Source organism: Periplaneta americana, chromosome 9, assembly GCF_040183065.1.
Source record: "Periplaneta americana isolate PAMFEO1 chromosome 9, P.americana_PAMFEO1_priV1, whole genome shotgun sequence".
In the NCBI taxonomy this organism is placed as follows: Eukaryota; Metazoa; Arthropoda; class Insecta; order Blattodea; family Blattidae; genus Periplaneta; species Periplaneta americana.
In genome coordinates this window covers 39,710,411-39,729,737 of record NC_091125.1, presented here as the reverse complement: position 1 = coordinate 39,729,737, position 19,327 = coordinate 39,710,411, and the positions used below count along the sequence as shown (strand labels likewise).

General features: G+C 34.9%; 1 protein-coding gene across 7 annotated transcripts in view; it reads right to left on the bottom strand.

The window, feature by feature from the left end:
- Positions 1-19,327, bottom strand: part of LOC138705841 (DNA-dependent protein kinase catalytic subunit-like) — a 290,093-nt gene that overhangs the window by 135,129 nt on the left and 135,637 nt on the right. For all 7 annotated transcript variants that reach the window (XM_069834521.1, XM_069834522.1, XM_069834520.1 and 4 more), the window contains 4 exons: positions 14,209-14,359; positions 11,452-11,716; positions 9,591-10,128; positions 5,239-5,403 (listed from right to left, as the gene is read on the bottom strand). In XM_069834521.1, the coding sequence (XP_069690622.1) occupies positions 5,239-5,403; positions 9,591-10,128; positions 11,452-11,716; positions 14,209-14,359 (1,119 nt within the window). The remainder of the gene's footprint in view (positions 1-5,238; positions 5,404-9,590; positions 10,129-11,451; positions 11,717-14,208; positions 14,360-19,327) is intronic.

Genomic DNA, 19,327 nt, shown 5'->3' with positions numbered 1-19,327 from the left:
AAATACTGTTTGGTATAAATGACTAACATCTGTAACGAAATGCTAATGACATCTTACAGTTACATTTAGAACGTCTTGAAAAGCTGGTTTTGTGATTGGCAAACCTGACTAAGCCACATCACAATCTGTGAGCCACAAACGACAGATGTGGATCTATAATTTGGTCATTCATGACGACCTTTCTAATAAAGGCTTCATATACATGTGGGGAGAAAATGTGGCTTGACACGGTCCACAGGAAATAGGATCATGCCTCATAAAACACATCAAAGAGAAGCTTTCTAATAATATAACACATTTGATACTCTACAGTGATGCATGCGGCGGACAGAACAAAAATATGAAAGTATCTTTATTTTTGCCCCACATTCTACAGTCTTCACACTATTGATAAAAAAATTCTTCATACCAGATCACAGTTTTTCCAGCTGTGATCAGAATTTTTTAGTGATTGAAAAATCAAAAGGTACAATCCGAACTTCTATGTATTAGAACAATGGATGGAGATGGTCAAAACTGTGAGACAGAAAGCTCCTTACTTTGATGTCACCAAAATATGGAAAGTGCAAATTTTTTCAGTACCATATGTTTAGAGAAAGATATCACCAATTGCAAAACCACTGTGGATGAAAACAAAGTTGAGTGGCTTAAAACCACTTGGATACGATTGAAAGAAGAACATCCAAGAGAACTAAAAGTGAAACACAGTTATTCTGAGAAAGCCCTTTCATAATTATTGTCGACTGAACTAAAAAGTCCGAGGAAGGTTGAGGGCATTCGGAAATCTAGATTTACCAAAACTATACCCTGAAGGAGGATATCTGACTTTGAAGAAATTTAATGATCTAGCTTCAATACATTTCTCCAGTGTACTACTCCTTCTACCAGACAAATGGGGATGGAAATGCTATAGATTATGGTTTGATGTGGCAAACATATAAATGCTGAGCTTCAATTTTGTTCACTTTGTTTCCTTAACCATGAAATTTCAGTACATATTATTTTATTTTACTTAGTTGGAGAAGAGGTGACTAAACCACATTGCACATAGGACGATAATTTTTCGTGAGAGCCAAACATGACTACAAAATTCTTTTGTAAAGAAAAAACATTGTATTTTGACATTACTATAATAATAATAATAATAATAATAATAATAATAATAATAATAATAATAATAATAATAATCAATCCATGAAGGGCCTAGGCCAACCAGCCGGCTGCCCACATGCCGAAGCAGAGGTGGACGATCATCCAACCAGAATGGCGGTACTGTGTGGTTAGCACGATGATCCTCCAGCCATTATAGCTGGCATTCACAACCGGATTTCGCTACCTATCGTAGTTCCCCAAGTGCATCACGATGTTGGGTGGGCACCGGTCCCATACCCACTGGCCAAAATTTCATGAGAAAATTTCTTCCCCCATGAGGACTCGAACCAGCGTGCATTCCATAACGTGAGTCCTAGGCAGGATGCCTTAGACCACAACGTCACAGCGTGGGATGATGATGATGATGATGATGATGATGATGATGATGATGATGATGATGATGATGATGATGATGATGATGATGATGATAATAATAATAATAATAATAATAATAATAATAATAATATGTATTTCAGGGGCGATTTCTTCGGGCATGCTATGCTTGCTGCGCAAGCCCAATATTTTCTTAGAATGTGTATTTCTCAAAATGGGATTACGTACATTAAAATTTCTTTTGATTTTTGTAATAATGTCTAGGCATAATACCATCCGCAGGTTGCGCACCGCAAGATCGCAACTCTTGCTCGTTTCTCGGAGCTACAGGAAAGACGTAGAAACAGCGAGAATATGATGCGCGCGCAAGTGTCTTCCTCCTAATCCATCCCAGTCGCACATGCTTCTGTTATTGTAGGGCCGCGATAAGTAGCGAGCTGAGCTCCCTAGTCTGAGAATGCCCCCTGATCACATATGTATGACATAATCGCGATAACAGAGACGCCTTGACAGCGTTCTACAATAGTACTGCCGTACAAAAAACATTCACTCTACAGATGAAGTGAATTTCCGCAAATGATAACAGGATAACTCTCTATGGCTATAGTGGCGAACTTTTATTTATGCTCATAAGCTCATTACTGAAACTAGTGTGTACTGCACAAATTCCTTATGACGTTATTAAACATTAAGCAATAAGTAAGTAAAATACAAATATATACATAGACTGGCCACCTTGAATATTTTAAAATGGCACTTTCTTACTGAAAGTACAAGGGTGGTAAAGGAATGCGAAAGATAGAAACAAATGTTGGCGCACTGTAGGGGCGGTCAAAGTCTGCAATAGGCTATAGTACCAATGTTGTTGTTGATATAATTATGGTTTATTTAACGACGCTCGCAACTGCAGAGATTATATCAGCGTCGCCGGAGTGCCGGAGTTTTGTCCAGCAGGAGTTCTTTTACATGCCAGTAAATCTACTGACATGAGCCTGTCGCATTTAAACACACTTAAATGTCATCGACCTTGACCGGGATCGAACCCGCAACCTCGAGCATAGAAGGCCAGCGTTATATGTTGTTGTTGTTGTTGATTTAATTTATGGTTTATTTAACGACGCTCGCAACTGCAGAGGCTATATCAGCATCGCCGGTGTGCCGGAATTTTTGTCCCGCAGGAGTTCTTTTACATACCAATAAATCTACTGACATGAGCCTGTCACATTTAAACACATTTAAATGCCATCAACCTCGGCCGCGATCGAACCCGCAACCTCGAGCATAGAAGGCCAGCGCTATACCAACTGCGCTACCGAGGGCGACGTTGTTGTTGTTGTTGATGATGATGATGATGATATTTATTCGAAGTCTTCAAATATAAATCTGCAGTTGAATGGTTCACTTTTGCAGATAATTTGACAGGTGTTATTTGTTTTTAAAACCATCTACAGTGTTCAGTATATAGCTAATTTACCTAATTATTTCAATGAAAAATAGCTTGTAAATCAACTCTGAAATTTATCATTGTAAAATTTCCTTAGAGGAAAAAATAAATAATAGACTTAAAATTTATTTTTAAATAATATGAATTATTGATGAAACAGCAATGAGCTGTAATGACAGTAGAAATAAAGTCTTAACTCTTTTTACCAGGAGTTGTTTCAATGTCATCTGGTTGCTTGCTAGCCATTTTCCGGATTCTTATGACATTTGCATTACTAATGCCGGCGTATTTAGCAGCTCTGGACGTAGCCTGCCTTAGGGGAGCGATTAGCCTCTTGTTTCGAGCCTCTTCGTCACAACATTCTATTATATTCTTTATAATCTTCCTCTCTCTACCGTGTATTACTTGGCCACACCATCGAGTTGATCTTAGTTGCTCCATTGCTAAATACAAACTGTGAGGAGGTAATGTTTTCGTACTGGTGATACTCAGTGTTATCTGAGGTCCGCAGAATGCACACAGAGGTGACGAGGTTGTCATCTCTCTTCCCCACTTCTCCGCTCTCAGAAGTCTCTACTTATCGCGGCCCTACAATATATGCTGTATGAAGCTCTGGTCCGAGAGCTACACCAACGACTATATTTAACGTTACACAGATAGCAGCAGTGTTGCCGCCAATTCAGCGGTTTTCCCGCTAGATCTAGCGTTTTTCGGCGTTAGTTTAGCGGGTAAAATTTATGAAACTTGTATTGCTGATCTAGGGATTTGGCGGGTATTTTTAGCACTCACAGCGGCAAAATAATATAATTTTACATTGACAATATAGCAATTTAGCGGTTTCTGCAAGGCTTCACAGCGGATGTTTAAGAATCGAGTTGGCAACACTGATTGGCAGCAGTTTTTACCAGTGAATGTGCTGTGATTTGCGAGTGTAATGTAATTTTATGAGCGGAATGCATATGTTAGCTGCTGCATGTATTATTATTTCTTAAACGTTAATTTGAAGTGTTGCAATGAGTTCGGAAATGTGTGTTATTGAAACTTTATTATCAAATCCATTTTCCCGGAGGACTATTCAAGAGAAGACCGACATTATAAAGAACGGCAGACCATGTCCAGAGCTCCCAGATTTAAAAAGACAGCATAAGGAGAAAAATAGAGAATATGTGCGCTCGTTCAGTACATCTCAATACAACAATACGCATTGGTTGGCAGGATCGAAAAAACTGAATAAACTGTTTTGTTGGTCGTGTTTGTTATTTTCTACAGATAACGGTGTATGGTGTAAAAGTGGCTTTGACAGTTTAAATACTTTAACATTGTCTATTACAAGACACGAAAAGTCTGCAAACCAGATGAATTATACCCTCCCATCTTCCCCCATCAATAAAAGAGCAAGCCTAACTTTCGTGACCAGCATTCGCCCCTGATGTATTTTATGTTTGTATTGCAATAAAAATATATTTGTCAATCAACCCCCATTTTTTTAGTTCCATACCCATTGGCCAAAATTTCATGAGAAAATTTCTTCCCCATGAGGACTCGAACCAGTGTGCATTCCATAACGTGAGTCCTGGGCAGGATGCCTTGGACCACAACGTCACAGCGTGGGACAATAATAATAATAATAATAATAATAATAATAATAATAATAATAATAATAATAATAATAATAATGATAATGATAATGATGATAATAATAATAATAATAATAATAATAATAATAATAATAATAATAATACTATGTATTTTATGTTTGTATTGCAATAAAAATATATTTGTCAATCAATCTCCATTTTTTTAGTTCCATTATACTCTTGCTAATAACAAAGTACTAATATATATACAATCAAATGCAATTGTAGTATTCATAAGCATAAAATAACACATCGCTTCTGCAAATTTTCCAGAATATTATACTATGCAACATGTATTTTGCATATACTCGTAAATCTGGGCTCTAGTAGTGGAGAGAAGAAATAGAACAATGAAAGATGACGAAGACAGTAATGATTATAGTTTCAGTGATCTATTGCATTGAAAATTTCCTTTACTTCATTTTATTTCGTTTTAATTCCATACTCAAAATCTGCGTCTCATTCCTTATGTTTGTCTCTAAAAGTTACTATATGATTTTTTTTCAAATCGAACATTCATATATTATTATTGGTATCTAAACAATACAATTGTTCCTTTCCACAGTTCACTTACCACAAGCAGATTTTACTTCTCCATTTACTTCCTCCTTCCTCTCCTTACTCGTCTTTCATTACTGCATATTATAGTAAATAAAAATCCATGGTACATACCTGTTCCGTAAGTAAGAAGGCAAACTTCAAAAGAGATTCTGCATAAACTAAGGCTCTTGGTTGAAATAATACAGCACGTTTAACATCACCATGGCCTTCAACCAATGAAGAAAATAAGTCCTTAACAATCTGTTCTCCATCATGTTCACATTGGTTTGGTGCTCCCTACAACACAAGAGCAATTATCAGAAACGTGATATGGAGCAAATTATCTAATGTGAAAAATATCTTCAAATGTAATAAATAAATTCTATATTAAAAAGTAATCTCTAAGATAAAATCAGCAGGCAATAACTACAGCAAACAGAGTGTATTAGTGGTAAACACTATTCTGATATTAAAGCACTGTAGGCCTATACATCGTACATTTAAATTCACCTTTATTATAATGCTGGAGATCATTTAATGTCTACAGAATTAAAATAAAATCCTGATTTACCATACCTGCTTTAGACGATTTCTGGATTTAATGAAATATTTTTTGGACACCAGACTATTCCATATAGGTACATTATGCTTAAAAATACGTTATTTAAGCAAACTCTGTTGAATGGCATAACCACAATTAATGGAGGAATTACTGAACAATTTTAGAACAATTCAGAGCCTATCCCATATCAACTTTTCTTTTGTTTGCTTCAATGCACATGGTAGTGTCATTCATTTGCTTTCCTGAGCATTGTAGTTCAACAGATCATCTGAACTCAATCCAAACAACAAGGATGACATTACCACAGGTAGGTTAAGATATTCCCTTTAGACGATGTGAAGGTGTCGGTAGAGCTTCAGACTTTCATGAACTTGGCACTAGAATAAAATGGTACGATTGGAACCATGCTCCAATTACCCTTCGTCCCCAGGAAAGATCCAGTATAAAACTCACGAATTTTGGCATCATCCACTCTGCTAAGGTGAAGTACTGCAAGAACTTAGTTTGGAAAGCTACACTGTTCATCGATAAAAAGGAGGTAATGAAGGTCAACATTTTGCAAGCCATGGACATGATCACTGCAGCATGGAATTCGGTGACACAAGAGACAACTGCAAACTATTTTGCATATGCAAGTTTTGCAGAGAATGTTGTTGCTGAAAAGAAATTCCAGAAGATAACTTGGGAAAGAATCACACGAACTGCAAGGTAAAACTTCAATGAATATGTTATCTGCGATGACTATGTGCTACTAACCTATGTTGGATATTGAGAAATTATGCAACGTTTACATTACTGACAAAAAAACAAGAAAAAGGTAACGGTGGTGAGGAAGAACTACCTATTCCTTACTTTGGACAGACACTGTAAGGACTGGAAAGTTGAGATATTACTTGATATTAATCCTTTCTTCGTGCCTCAGTTCAACAAGGTAAAGTAAGAGATACTGTAAATAAGAAACTTAGGCAAAATGAAGTAGGTACCCTACTATGCTGAATTTCTTTAAAGGGTAATTCTTAATTTGTCTGATGAATTACTAAAGCATTAGCGAATTCAAACAATCTTATTTTACTTTATTATGTAAACCCAATTTTAAGACTTCCTTTACTTCTTATAGTGAATCCCTTCTTACTTTGAGAAAATCTTGGTCCACAATGGTTTGTTAAATAGAGTTATACTTTATACATGACCTATACACTGTTACCGATGGTTTTATTTTATTAGTTATGTGTAAGTCTCCGAAATTTCTTGAACAAAGGTTTGAATGCGCTCAATAATAAAATTCTGCAAATCCTTTCTCCCCCTGCCCCCACCCTAACTTAAATGTTTCCCACTTACTTACAAATGGCTTTTAAGGAACCCAAAGGTTCATTGCCGTCCTCACATAAGCCCGCCATCGGTCCCTATCCCGTGCAAGATTAATGGGAACGTCCACCGTCAGTAGTGACACAATTTTTATTATTGTATGCAATTTAGCAAGTTATTTCTTATTAATCTCATTTATCAAATGTATGTATATATTCTTTGAGAACTTGCAAAGTCATGTACAAAATTTTGTTAACAACAATCGAACTTAATTAATCCTACTTCAATTTTTTTACACGTCAGTAGTGTGACAATTTTTAGACTGATGTGAAGTAGTAGGCAACAATTTGATATGTTACTGCAAAATTGAAAATGATGGACTGATTACAGTGATTGGTGACACAAATATGAGTCTTTCAATGTATCTTGCATAATGTTTTGTTTAATTAACTACAACTATTTTAATTATAAAAAGTATTTTAGAATATAATGTGCGTCAGTAGTGTGACTTCCAATTGCATTTTCTATTTGGATGTGCAAGACAAGTGTTGTTACAACCAGGGACACACTCTTCTTTACTTGTGATGAACTGGACGCTTTCTCCGCCTCTTACGGACTTAAGGGCGAAGATACTCTTCCAATTCACTGGAGTTCTGCAGAAAATATTTAATTTGATCTTATAGGCTGACACAGCAAAAACATGTTGAATTTTTTGCGTCCTCGTAATAGGTAGGATATTTTCCCAAGTTTTACCCAGTTTCTGCGTCACAGAATTTATTTCCTCACTCTTAATATGAAGCACATTTATTCTGAGTAAACTACAGGCTCGAGCAAATGTTTCAGCATCTCGCACGGTTATCTTTCTGGCTCTAACCAAGTTCCAAACCTTTCGTTTCACTATAGCAACAATACCACCAATGTCACCTTTGCCGTGTGATGTGGCAAAGAATGTCCAAGTCAGATTGGACAGATTGAACTGTTCTTTGAGAAGAGTAATGTTTGAAAAGTTATATTTGCACTTGAGTTGTCCAGCACACCCATCAGAAAATATGTTAACATTCCTCATCGCTTCATTTTTCTTTTGATGGTCACAGACAGGTATTTGTATGAAGTCTTTAATGGATGCTCCAAATCCTGGCAGGCCACCTGAAATCTTCTCATGAAGATTAGAGAAATTCTCATGATAGCGGCATACACACATTATGTGGCATATCCCTGTATGGTTTCACATGTGGAGGGCGCAAAGAGGCAAACTTGCTACGACCAACTTTCTTGTTTGGATATTTCTGCAGAAAAGATTATGGACTTCCCTAATTGGATAGAGAAGGTGTCGTCGTGCTGTTGTGATGAATCTTTGTGATGAGACACCCTTCAGACTTGGATCAGACTGATCTCAACATTTACATAAAATTCTGTAATGAGATTAGTTACATCATCAGAAAGTCTTTCCCTTTTAATAGCTAATATTTTATTTTCTAATGGAACACCGTATTTTGTGGCTAATTTTACAACCATAGTCCTCTGCTTCCTTGGTTGACTCTTCTGCTTCCTAATCGTAGCCTTAGATTTTCTTATATTCCATTCCTGGATAGTTTCTGTCGATTTTCTCTTCTCTCTGTAACGCTTATCAATGGCAGCTCTATGCCGTTTGTAGTCTTCATCTTTTTTTTTTTTTTTTTTGCATATGTCCTTTGTCTCTCAGCTCCAGTTTCAGTCATTCTAGAACTTTAAAAATAATGAAAAGATGAAGTAAAATATTTAAATTAATCTACAATAACCTAAGTTGCTTGTAAAGTTATGTTAAGTATGGATTCAAACTGAGGTACTTTAGCTTAAATATTGCACACATAATATAATGCAATATTTACTACTTGTTATTAGGCTAGTAGACTCAATAGAGCAATTTTTCAGATGATATAGCACTGAATACACTTCAAACACCAGCAGCGTCAGTAGTGTGACCAATGTTTGGACAATTATTAAAAAAAAAACGACGTTGCTAGCGAAATAACTTTTTGTACCACCTATGGACCACTCAATAAACTAGCATTTCTTAAAAGTTCCAGTAAATTGCACCAGTAATAATCTTATTACGGAAACTTTTAAAATATTTTGTCAGTAGTGTGACATGAAGACAACCATTTTCAAAATTAAAAATATTGATTTTTCCTTATAGTGTACTTACATAAAATGATTATATTTTTTAAATAGAAGATAGAGTGGATATCTTGGTGCCTAAAAATTATGTGTGCCTCACTTATTAAACTTCTGAACATAACGTGAAATAATGTTATGAATTGTCATAATGCTAGGTGTTGGACCATGTCATATTTCTTATAATGTAGTGTCCAATACATTCTTAAAATGAAGAAAATTGATATGTACCAAAAAATAGTAATTTCAAGTTTTCATTTGATATATAATACGTAGACGAAAATATGTTTTTATTATTTTCATTTTTGGACATTTTCTCATGGACGTTCCCTAATCCACACTCTATCATCATATCCCATCTCCCTCAAATCTATTTTAATATTATCCTCTCATCTACATCTCGGCCTCTCCAAATGTTTCCCACAGACTACAATATTTGTCACTATATAGTAAGAAAACTTACCCCAATAATATCCTTGAGCATATCACATCTGTGAAGTATTTGCAATCCTTGAAGAAACTGTTTCTGCTCAAGAGTTACTTTATCATTCTTCAAACAGTCTCGAAGATTTTTCAACACGTCTGTCTGTACACTTGTTACATTTTTCCTCAATTCTGATTTCAATTCAGCTCGTGGAGAAGAGGGTAATGATTTCTGTAATATCTTTAAAAACTCTGTTAAATTCTTAGGAAGGCCATCTAAGACCTCTGTGCTCCGCAAATCAAAGCCCAACTGAGAGGGGTGAAGCACACACATCACAACCAGATACCACAACTGCTGACTAAGCAAGGAAGTGGGCAGACATTGTGGTTCTTCGCTCTGCAAAATAATAGATACGAAATCCAGCAGACGCACTAAGACAGAGCACTTTACTCTGTTAAAATTTTCTGCTTCCCATGGAGTTGGTTCTCTCTCAGCATTTACGTCCATCAACTGGATAACAGAACTTGCATTCTGCTGACTCACGTGATGTATGAAGTATACTGCAGCCTCAAACACACTGTATCAAGAAATCAGAACCATAAGATTTTACACTTTTACAGCAGCTAAATTGTGGTGCACGTTTTGAGCATTTATACAGTGCCTTTACTATATTAACAAGCACTGCTTTTTTAAGTAATAAAAACTAAAAATAAATTTCATGAAATGCTAAAAAAAATAATGCAACAACATAGATTTCGGAATACCTTCCAAAAGTTGCAACATTTACACATTCTAAAGCAGTACTCTTAGCAAATAAATAAAAGTAAATGCTAATCAAAAAGTTAATAAACAGACAAATTTATACATATAATACTTTCAATAAAATATTGTCAAACACAAAAATTTTATGGAATGATTGCGCAAACACTCTGGCATGAAATACATTCCTATAAGAAGTACACTAGTTTCTTCCTGTATAAGGAAAACGGTATTTCTAGAGAGATTGAAACAAATTATTATAACACAGAATATATAGTACATAAATCTCGGAAAAATATGTAGGGCTCTTAGAAACAAAATTCAGAAAAATGAAAAAAGAGTGTAACAATTATGTTTAAATCAAATGCACAATATGACCATGAAGTGGTATATCCCCAAAAATGTAACATTAAAAGTTCACCTCATTGCTGCATCCGCAATTTTCCTGACACCAGAAAGACAAAGAATCACGTTCTTTAATATCTAGCCATTAAATCTTAAACAACAACCTGATCACCGCAAAGCTCTATTATATTAGTAATATGAATGTGAAGAATAAACTTGCAGAAGAGAAACTGTGATATATTCACATCATAAAGAATTTCAGCAACATAAAAGAAATACCTAATCTTAATTTATTCTTGTATTATTATTATCAGAGTTCAATTTTGACGAGGTTAAAAAATAGCGATAAATTTGGCCTGGGACTCTCTTATTCAGAGACAAGAGTCTCTTATGTGCTGTAAATCTGTAACACAGGACTCCCAACTTCAATTCTTGTCTCAAGGAAGCCATGTAAGGAATTTTAATGTCATTTTATTGAATTCATAAACTAAACAACTAAACTAGCATATACAACAACATGCCAAGGAAATTAAGGTACACATTTATAACTACCATGGTGTTTTGAATATTTAACTACAAGTGAGATAAAGTTTGTTCAATGTTTATGCAAACATTTCTGTCTAGAACGTTCTTTACTTGTTTTGGGTATATCATGAAACACATTGTATAAAAATAAATTCAGGTATATGTTTTGTTTATAAATGCATAATGTAATACTGAAAGTAACTGCATCACTTCATGATTCCAAATTATACCTGAATGGAAATGATTAAGACCTTACTGCATACTAGCATACCTTGCCTGACTTGCATCTCCCAGAAGTGCAGATGGTGTAACCAAACCTGTTCCAAAGAGCCATACATAGCAATCAAGACTAGCGAGCAGCATTTGTAGCCACTGCACTACATGAGACAATGTTGCTCCACTCTTAATGTGAATCAGAGTGGGAGTGACGGTTATCCCTGTCCTGTTTTCTTTACTTCCTTCACACACACTTATCAATGCTTTCCAGGAATGAGTACTTGCATACGAGCTAACAAAATCAGTTCCAGATTTGAAGCCTGAAAAGGACGCAGAATAGTTGTCTATCATAACTATAATTCACTCTATCGACAGTTTAGAACAATTCTATCGTAACTACTACTATTGGCACTGCTAGGTACAATAGTATTGTTCTGAACCATCAATATATAAATGATATAGAGCAATGAGAAGTTTAAGAAATCTTGTAAAATGTATTAGAATTAATTTATCTTTCACGTCAATTTGAAATATACTGTTAATACTATATTAGTTTCATTTTTCTCTTGTTGACAGTACTGCAGTACACACACTTCCGCCCAACAAGAGCTAAAGAAAGAGTGCACAGATAGTACAGTAATCTTATATCAAGAAGAAACACAGATTAAAGCATTTTAATTTAATTGTTTCACATGTTTTAGGTGTTGTCGGTCAATGTTTAGCTGTTAACCAATGAAGCTATTGTATTTGCCTTCCTGCAACCCAATATTTTCCAAACTATCTTTACTGGTGACAAAAGGCAATAACTGAGATGTAGTGATGTTATTATGCAAGGTGTTTCTGAAGGAATAGTAAATATTTTAGGGGGTGTTAGTATGGACTATTCTGAATAAAGAAGTTCATATAAACATGTATTAAATTTTCAATGTTTATTGAGATAGATACAACTATTTGAATGTTACGCACAACAAGCATTAGAAGTGACAAGATGGGAAAACAAACGACTAAATGATTATATTTATTGCTTATTTGCATGGAATCAATACATTTCAACAGTTCAATGCACTTTTCTGATCTGTTGACTATATTATTTTACGTGGGCAGCACTATTCATAAAGCAAGCAACCCATTTGTCCCTTGCATTTAATTTGTTTTTGTACACTTCGATTTTCATCCACCCTAATAGACAAAAATCAACAAGACTAAGATCTGAGGGTCCACACCTGTGGAGTAATGGTCAGCGCGTCTGGTCGTGAAACCAGATGGCCCGGGTTTGAATCCCGGTCGGGACAAGTTACCTGGTTGAGGTTTTTTCCGGGGTTTTCCCTCAACCCAATACGAGCAAATGCTGCGTAACTTTCGGCGCTGGACCCTGGACTCATTTCACCGGCATTATCACCTTCATTTCATTCACACGCTAAATAACCTTGATGTTGATACAGTGTCGTAAAATAACCCCCCCCCAAAAAAGATCTGGGGACTTTGGTGGCCAATGCATCGTTGGGGAATGCGAAATTTAGATGATGTGTCATCTGACAGATAAAATGTACATGGGCTCCATCATGCTGGAAGAACACACCATCCTTGTAGGCAAGGGAACTACAAACAACTGTTTCTCTACACCCATTACGAACAGTGCTACCCACAGACGATCTCAGAAGAGCTACACATACTATTCCTTTGTATGTAGTCAACAGCATGCAGTCGTATGTGATTCCTTCATACCATTTGCAAGGTTTGTTATGCATAACATAAAAACAGCTGTATCTCCATGGAAAATTAAACACAAGCTTATATAACTTTTTTTACTCGCAATAATCCACAATACCACCACTAAAATACATACTAACGTATTCCTCCTGAATCATCCTGTATATTACAAGAACAGAATTTTGAAATGATTTACGTTCAATAGAACCATTTTTTTTAACACAAATTACCTACAAACTCCAGAATAGTGAAATTTCGGTAAAATAATATCCTTTCATATAGTATGCCTTAACAGTTAACTGTGTGAATGTGTCTTATTGCAACAAGAGCCACTGTAACAAAACTCATAGAATAGTAATAAAAATTCTGTGTTTACAATAATTTAAATATTGTTTGTATACATCTGAAGTCTGATTAGTGTAATATGTAGCGAATTGGGATGTACATAATGGAGGAGGAAAGAAACTGGTCACCCTACCTCATTAGTCATGTTAGTATCACTTGTGAGGTTCAGACCTGTCTTTGGACAGTTGACTAAACAACAACAATAATTCAAACTATCACTCTTCACTGTAACTTAAAATAAAATCTGAAAAATCAAATGAATAGTTACGGGTTTCGTTCCACATTTTAATACTTATACATTTAAAAATAGCCTGGATCTGTGGTCATACTTTGTGTAATACTATACCTATATTCAGACAACATAATCTGGACATTACTAAGGAAGAAAGCAGTCCTGGGAACAACAGAAATAAGCCAACAATGTAACTTTGTCGTCTACATCAATTTTATAATTTGAACTCACTTTTCTTTGCAAAACGGGACTGACTTTAAAAGGTCTTGGATATGAAAATGAACTGTGGAAAATTGAGATTCTAACTATGTTTTGCTCATTTCCGGTATTTCTTTCTGCAGAGTGCTATCTATACAAAAATAGAGCATGCACATTTCCAAAATGTTAAATTCCTAATTTTCTGTCACTCAAGAGAACTGACATTTAATAGAAAATTAATACAAATTCCAACGTCAATTAGATTCTCGCTGTTTAACAGATATGAATTAAAGTGACATGTGTAAACTGAAAGTGAACTGCTCCTACCTGGCAGCAGTGGAGCTAGCACATACACAAGTTCCATGCACTTGTGCCTGCATTCTGTCTGGACTGCTCCACATTTCAACAGTAACCAAGACACAGCATCTTTCAGAAGAATTCCTTCAAACTCAGGTGGTTTTCTCCGTTTTTTGTGCTCCTATAAATATCACATAATTATATTACAATTACAAGAGTGGAAATTCGAAGGGAGAAAATGTAAAAGTTATGCGCAATCTCGATTCCTTGTAACAGACTTCTGGAATATCTGCCACATTTCAATTCTAATTCTATTATAAACCTGTCTCACTGAAGGAACTTAAGAAATTTAGGTGGGAAAAAAGCTGAAAAGAGGATGCAACCTGTCAGAAAACATAAAAAGTACTGGTGTATGAAACACAGAATGTCACATTTGAACATAATTATGTTAGTCCATTTGAGGAAGTATTTCAGTGACAACAAAATGTCATCTCATGAAATATGCCCCTGAATGGACTCAACCCAGACCAGTGAAATAATATGTCACAGCCTACCACTTCTCACTCAACCCTTTCGCTTAGCTTAGTGTTGAGACAGTAATATCAGCAGTGAAATAATTCTATTATCCAGTAACGTTTGAAGATTGTGTGTGCTGTGTAGAGATTATACTATGTGTATGTGTGTGTGTGTGTGTGTGTGTGTCTAATGCCTACTTGCGTGATTTGGTTCTGCATATTGCCGATAGATAGCATTTTCAAGTTGCACACCACTTCGGCGAGCCACACTATGCATGTGTAGTATCTGTGGATAGTTATGTCGTGTATTAGGGTGAGTGTATGTGTAAATGTTCGTGTAAGTGTAGTGTAGGGAATGGGTGAGGATGAGAAGATGAGGAAGGGAGAAGGGATGCAGTGCAACTGCTGGTTTCATGAACCCAAGCATATATGTTGATTATGTTTATCGACAGCAGCATTATTATTATTATTATTATTATTATTATTATTATTATTATTATTATTATTATTAATTTTCATCGTTATATATTTCACTTTATTAAGGTTGCCATTATTAATAACTCTAATTCGCAAACTTTGATTCATGGATGATACAACAGAAGTTTTAGCCTGGCCAAGAAGAGTCAGTTGTGTCTTTCCATCTTACAACAGGCCATGATTGTCTAGCACAGTGGTTCCCAAAGAGGGGGTCATGTAAAGAGCTGAGAAGGGTCGCGAAATCATTTACAAAATAAAACAAACTCTTTATTATAGCTGGCGCCAGCATTTTTGGCATGTGTCCTAGATATATAGTGCCCAGTTTGTGAGCATGTTGCTAGTGCAGCTGAGAATGGTACCACTTCCTATACACATCACATCAGCCATTTGCCAAACACAGTTGTCTGACTGACTGCGGCAAATGTAAAACACTCGAACTTAACGTTTCCATTACTTTTTCACATGCCAAAAACGGTGACGCAAACTGTAACATAAATTTAAATTGCATTTAGAAACATTAACACGGTTGAACATAAAAATAAAAAAAAATGTTTAGTAATTAGTTATTAAGTAAAAAATAATTAAAGCAATAAATTTTTGACAAAATAACTTCTCAAATCTGAACACTTTATTCACAATATGTTATTATTTTCAATTTTTCACTTTTATTTTGATAGCAATAATAGACTAGAAACTTATTTTACATAAAGACGAATTTGCAAATACAGTGGAACTCCACAAATAGACACAGCAGTGGTCCGTGTGCGAGATGAGGTATGAACTCTGTCTTTCTATGGAGTACTACGGACATTGGTAAACATAGGGGCTCTACAATGTTTTTTATGGTGAGCGGACTGAAACATAAATAATTAATGTACATAATTTTAAATAATATATTGTAGTATATGCAAAATATATAACAAAACAACTTCGTGATTAAGTATAATATATGTGATACATTTGAAACATAAAACAAACTTCTGGAGGAAAAACTCTCTAAATGTATCTACATATAGGTCTTTCATTTCAAAACTTCCCACTCTAAATAACTAGTTTTTGAAATTGAATTCAATTAAAAAAAAAAGAAAAAAAAAACCACGTAAATTTAGATATTGAGGGGCAAGTCTTAAACCAGACTTAATTGCACTTTATATTTCACCTCCCACCCCCAGCTACCCCCACTTTTAAATTTCAAATGACACCCCTATATTTTTTCAACCGTTCAGAACAAAAGTGGTGTAAGTCAAAATTGGGTAATGAGGTTTAAAGCAAAAAATTCTGCAAAATACAGCGCAAAGTAGCAATTAATATGGACTTCTTGCTATCCACTGACTATTAATAGTTTCAAATAAATTTAATATTAATTGCTACTTTGCGCTGTAGTTTACAGAATGTTTACTTTAACCCTTATTACCCATTTTTGACTTACACCACTTCTGCTCTGAACGGCTCAAAATATGAAAGAGCATTCAATTGTTTATACATCTCATTCATTTGTTTTTGCATCTTTTCTATCATCGCCTGGCAACCTGGATTATTGTTAGTGTTGGTTAGAGCTGAAGAGAATAAAGCTACAAAAAGTTATTGAACATTTCATGCAATAGTTGTGTTTGTGTACTAAGTTATTTTAAAATGGTGTATATCCTTCAAGAGAGAACATAAATCATCCTTATTGATTAAATTTAGGAAATTACACAAAATCAGCTGTGTTTTCATTCTACAATCAAATGATAATAACGTTTCTTATAATCACTACAGAATGCCTTGTATTTAGATGAATTTTGTTTTATCCCATGTACTGTTCTGATCGAAATGTCAAATTCTTGAGCGATGTCTCTGATTGATTCACCTTTTTAAAAACGTTCCAATATTTGTAATTTCTGCTTCAACATAAGTACACATCTTCTGTTCCCTGCTATGCTGCCAACATGTACGAGTATCTGCACACTACTGCACTGGTTCAACTGGTTAGCCCTGTGCAGCGCGGGACAGGGTGTGTTGACTTACCTTGTATCGTGAAGTATACGAGAGTGAGCATCTATATGTGGAGTTGCACTGTACTACAAAAAATGTAAGTACTTCTTTTATAAGTTAGACATATGCTTGCATTTTTTTTATCCAAAACTGCTCTAAGTTTTGCGAAAAAAAAAATTGTTTCAACATTTATCAGTTCATATTAGGGCATTCGATAAGTAATGGCAACAATGCTGTAAATCAGTGCTCCTAGCAGTGACCATTGAAATCTTGTACTACATAATAGAGCAGCAATTGTTTCATAAATTTGCAATATTAAAAGTCTCGAAGTTGTAAATATAATGGCTGTTTCTGATTTGTAGTAAAGAAAACAGCCCTAAAGATACGAACAAAGGTGCTTCATAAAAATCCAAGTTGCAAGAGAAAAACATGCAACTCAGTAATTTGATATACAATGTTATTTTCAGATAAGTCCTTGTATTACATGAATAATTATTCGTTTTTTCTTTCGTTATTTGATAAGTGTAGATGGAATAAAAAGTTAATTATTCATGTAATGCAATTCAGTGCTTTAGGGCATTACAAGAAGCCTGTGGGAGAGAAGTCCTACCATACTGAACTATTGCAAGTTGGGTGGAAGTGAAGCATTTGCTTTCAATCAAGAGTTGACACCCTAAGAGTTTTAGATTGATCAGTGAGAGATATATCCAGAAATGCTGCTGCAGATGAAGTCTGCTGTCTTCCAAGAATTTGGCAACGTATTGTTGACATGGCAGAAGACTGTATTTGAAGTATGTAATGTCAAAAGCACCTAAATAAATTTAGTGTGAAACAGTAACTATGTTGCCATTATTTTTCAGATTCCCTAGTACATACTTCAGCAAGTCTTTATTATTTTTTAAAATTACAGCCAGTTAAACGCAACTGTGTAAAAACCAGTGCTGTCATGGTAATTTTTCTCTTGGCCATACGTCCCACCCCTTGTTTTTTCCCCTTGAAATATATTTCACTCCCCTCTCTCTATCTCTCTGACTGTCATTTAATGATTTTTTTAATATTACAGAAGAAGTAAAGAAATTGTTTTGCTTTACATTTTAATTGTAAAACAAGCTTGATTTAAAGAATACACCATGTAGTTCCATAGTAGATGCATACTTGTCTCGATAAATCTTGGAGTGTGTATTTCCAGCAATTCTTGTTTTTCAATCATTATTTTATATAATTCTGAATTCCAGCAGTGCAGAGGTAGACAATTTTTGTTTATGAATATCAAACAACTACATTGGAAACAGCAAGAGATGATCTAAGATATGTACAGATCTCCACGTACAAAACTTAGGCATCCATATGCCATATGGCTCCGTACAGACAATTTTTTTTTCCCCCATACGGTTAATTAAAAAAATTGTAGGTTCGCATATGATGTATGGCCCCGTATGGCCACCATGACAGCACTGGTAAAAACGGATTCATCATCCATTTGTGACTGTCGTAATTGTTTTCTGTTTTTCCAGAAAATATAGTAGAACTCCTTTTTAACGAATTTCTGAGGGTTCTGAGGAATTACATTTTGTTTCTTTAAATAGGGGTTTTCCTTGAAAGGAGATTTACCGATAATTAAAATGGGAAGGAAAAGCTAAAATAACTAGTACTAACATGTGTGTTATATAACATTATAATCATTTAATTAGGCCTACAATTATTATTTACAATAAATTTCATTATAATATTTTCTAACTCCTCAAATGGTGAGGCACAAATGTTTTTTGGTTTGGTTGAACCCAAACCACATTGAAACTTGGCATTGAAAATTTCTTCTTTCTTCTTCTTTATTCGCTATAATGAAGTAGCTGGCAAACCATGCCTTTTTGCCATATGCGATAGTGTTATTTGAGGATTAACCTCAACGTCACTTATTATTTTCACTTTTTGTCCTATAGTTAATTACCTTCCATTTAGTTGTCATTATAATGATGCATAAACTAACAAAACAAAAACAAAAAAAAAAAAAACTGGAAACAGGATCCATATAACTTGCGAGAACAAAGCAAGCAAAACGACCACTCTGTGAAAGCAATGCAAAGCAAGACCATATAGAACTAAATATAGAACTAAAAATATGAATTCTCTGCATTCATCTGACCCTAAATGTAAAACCAATGCAGCTTTTATTCATAGCATCA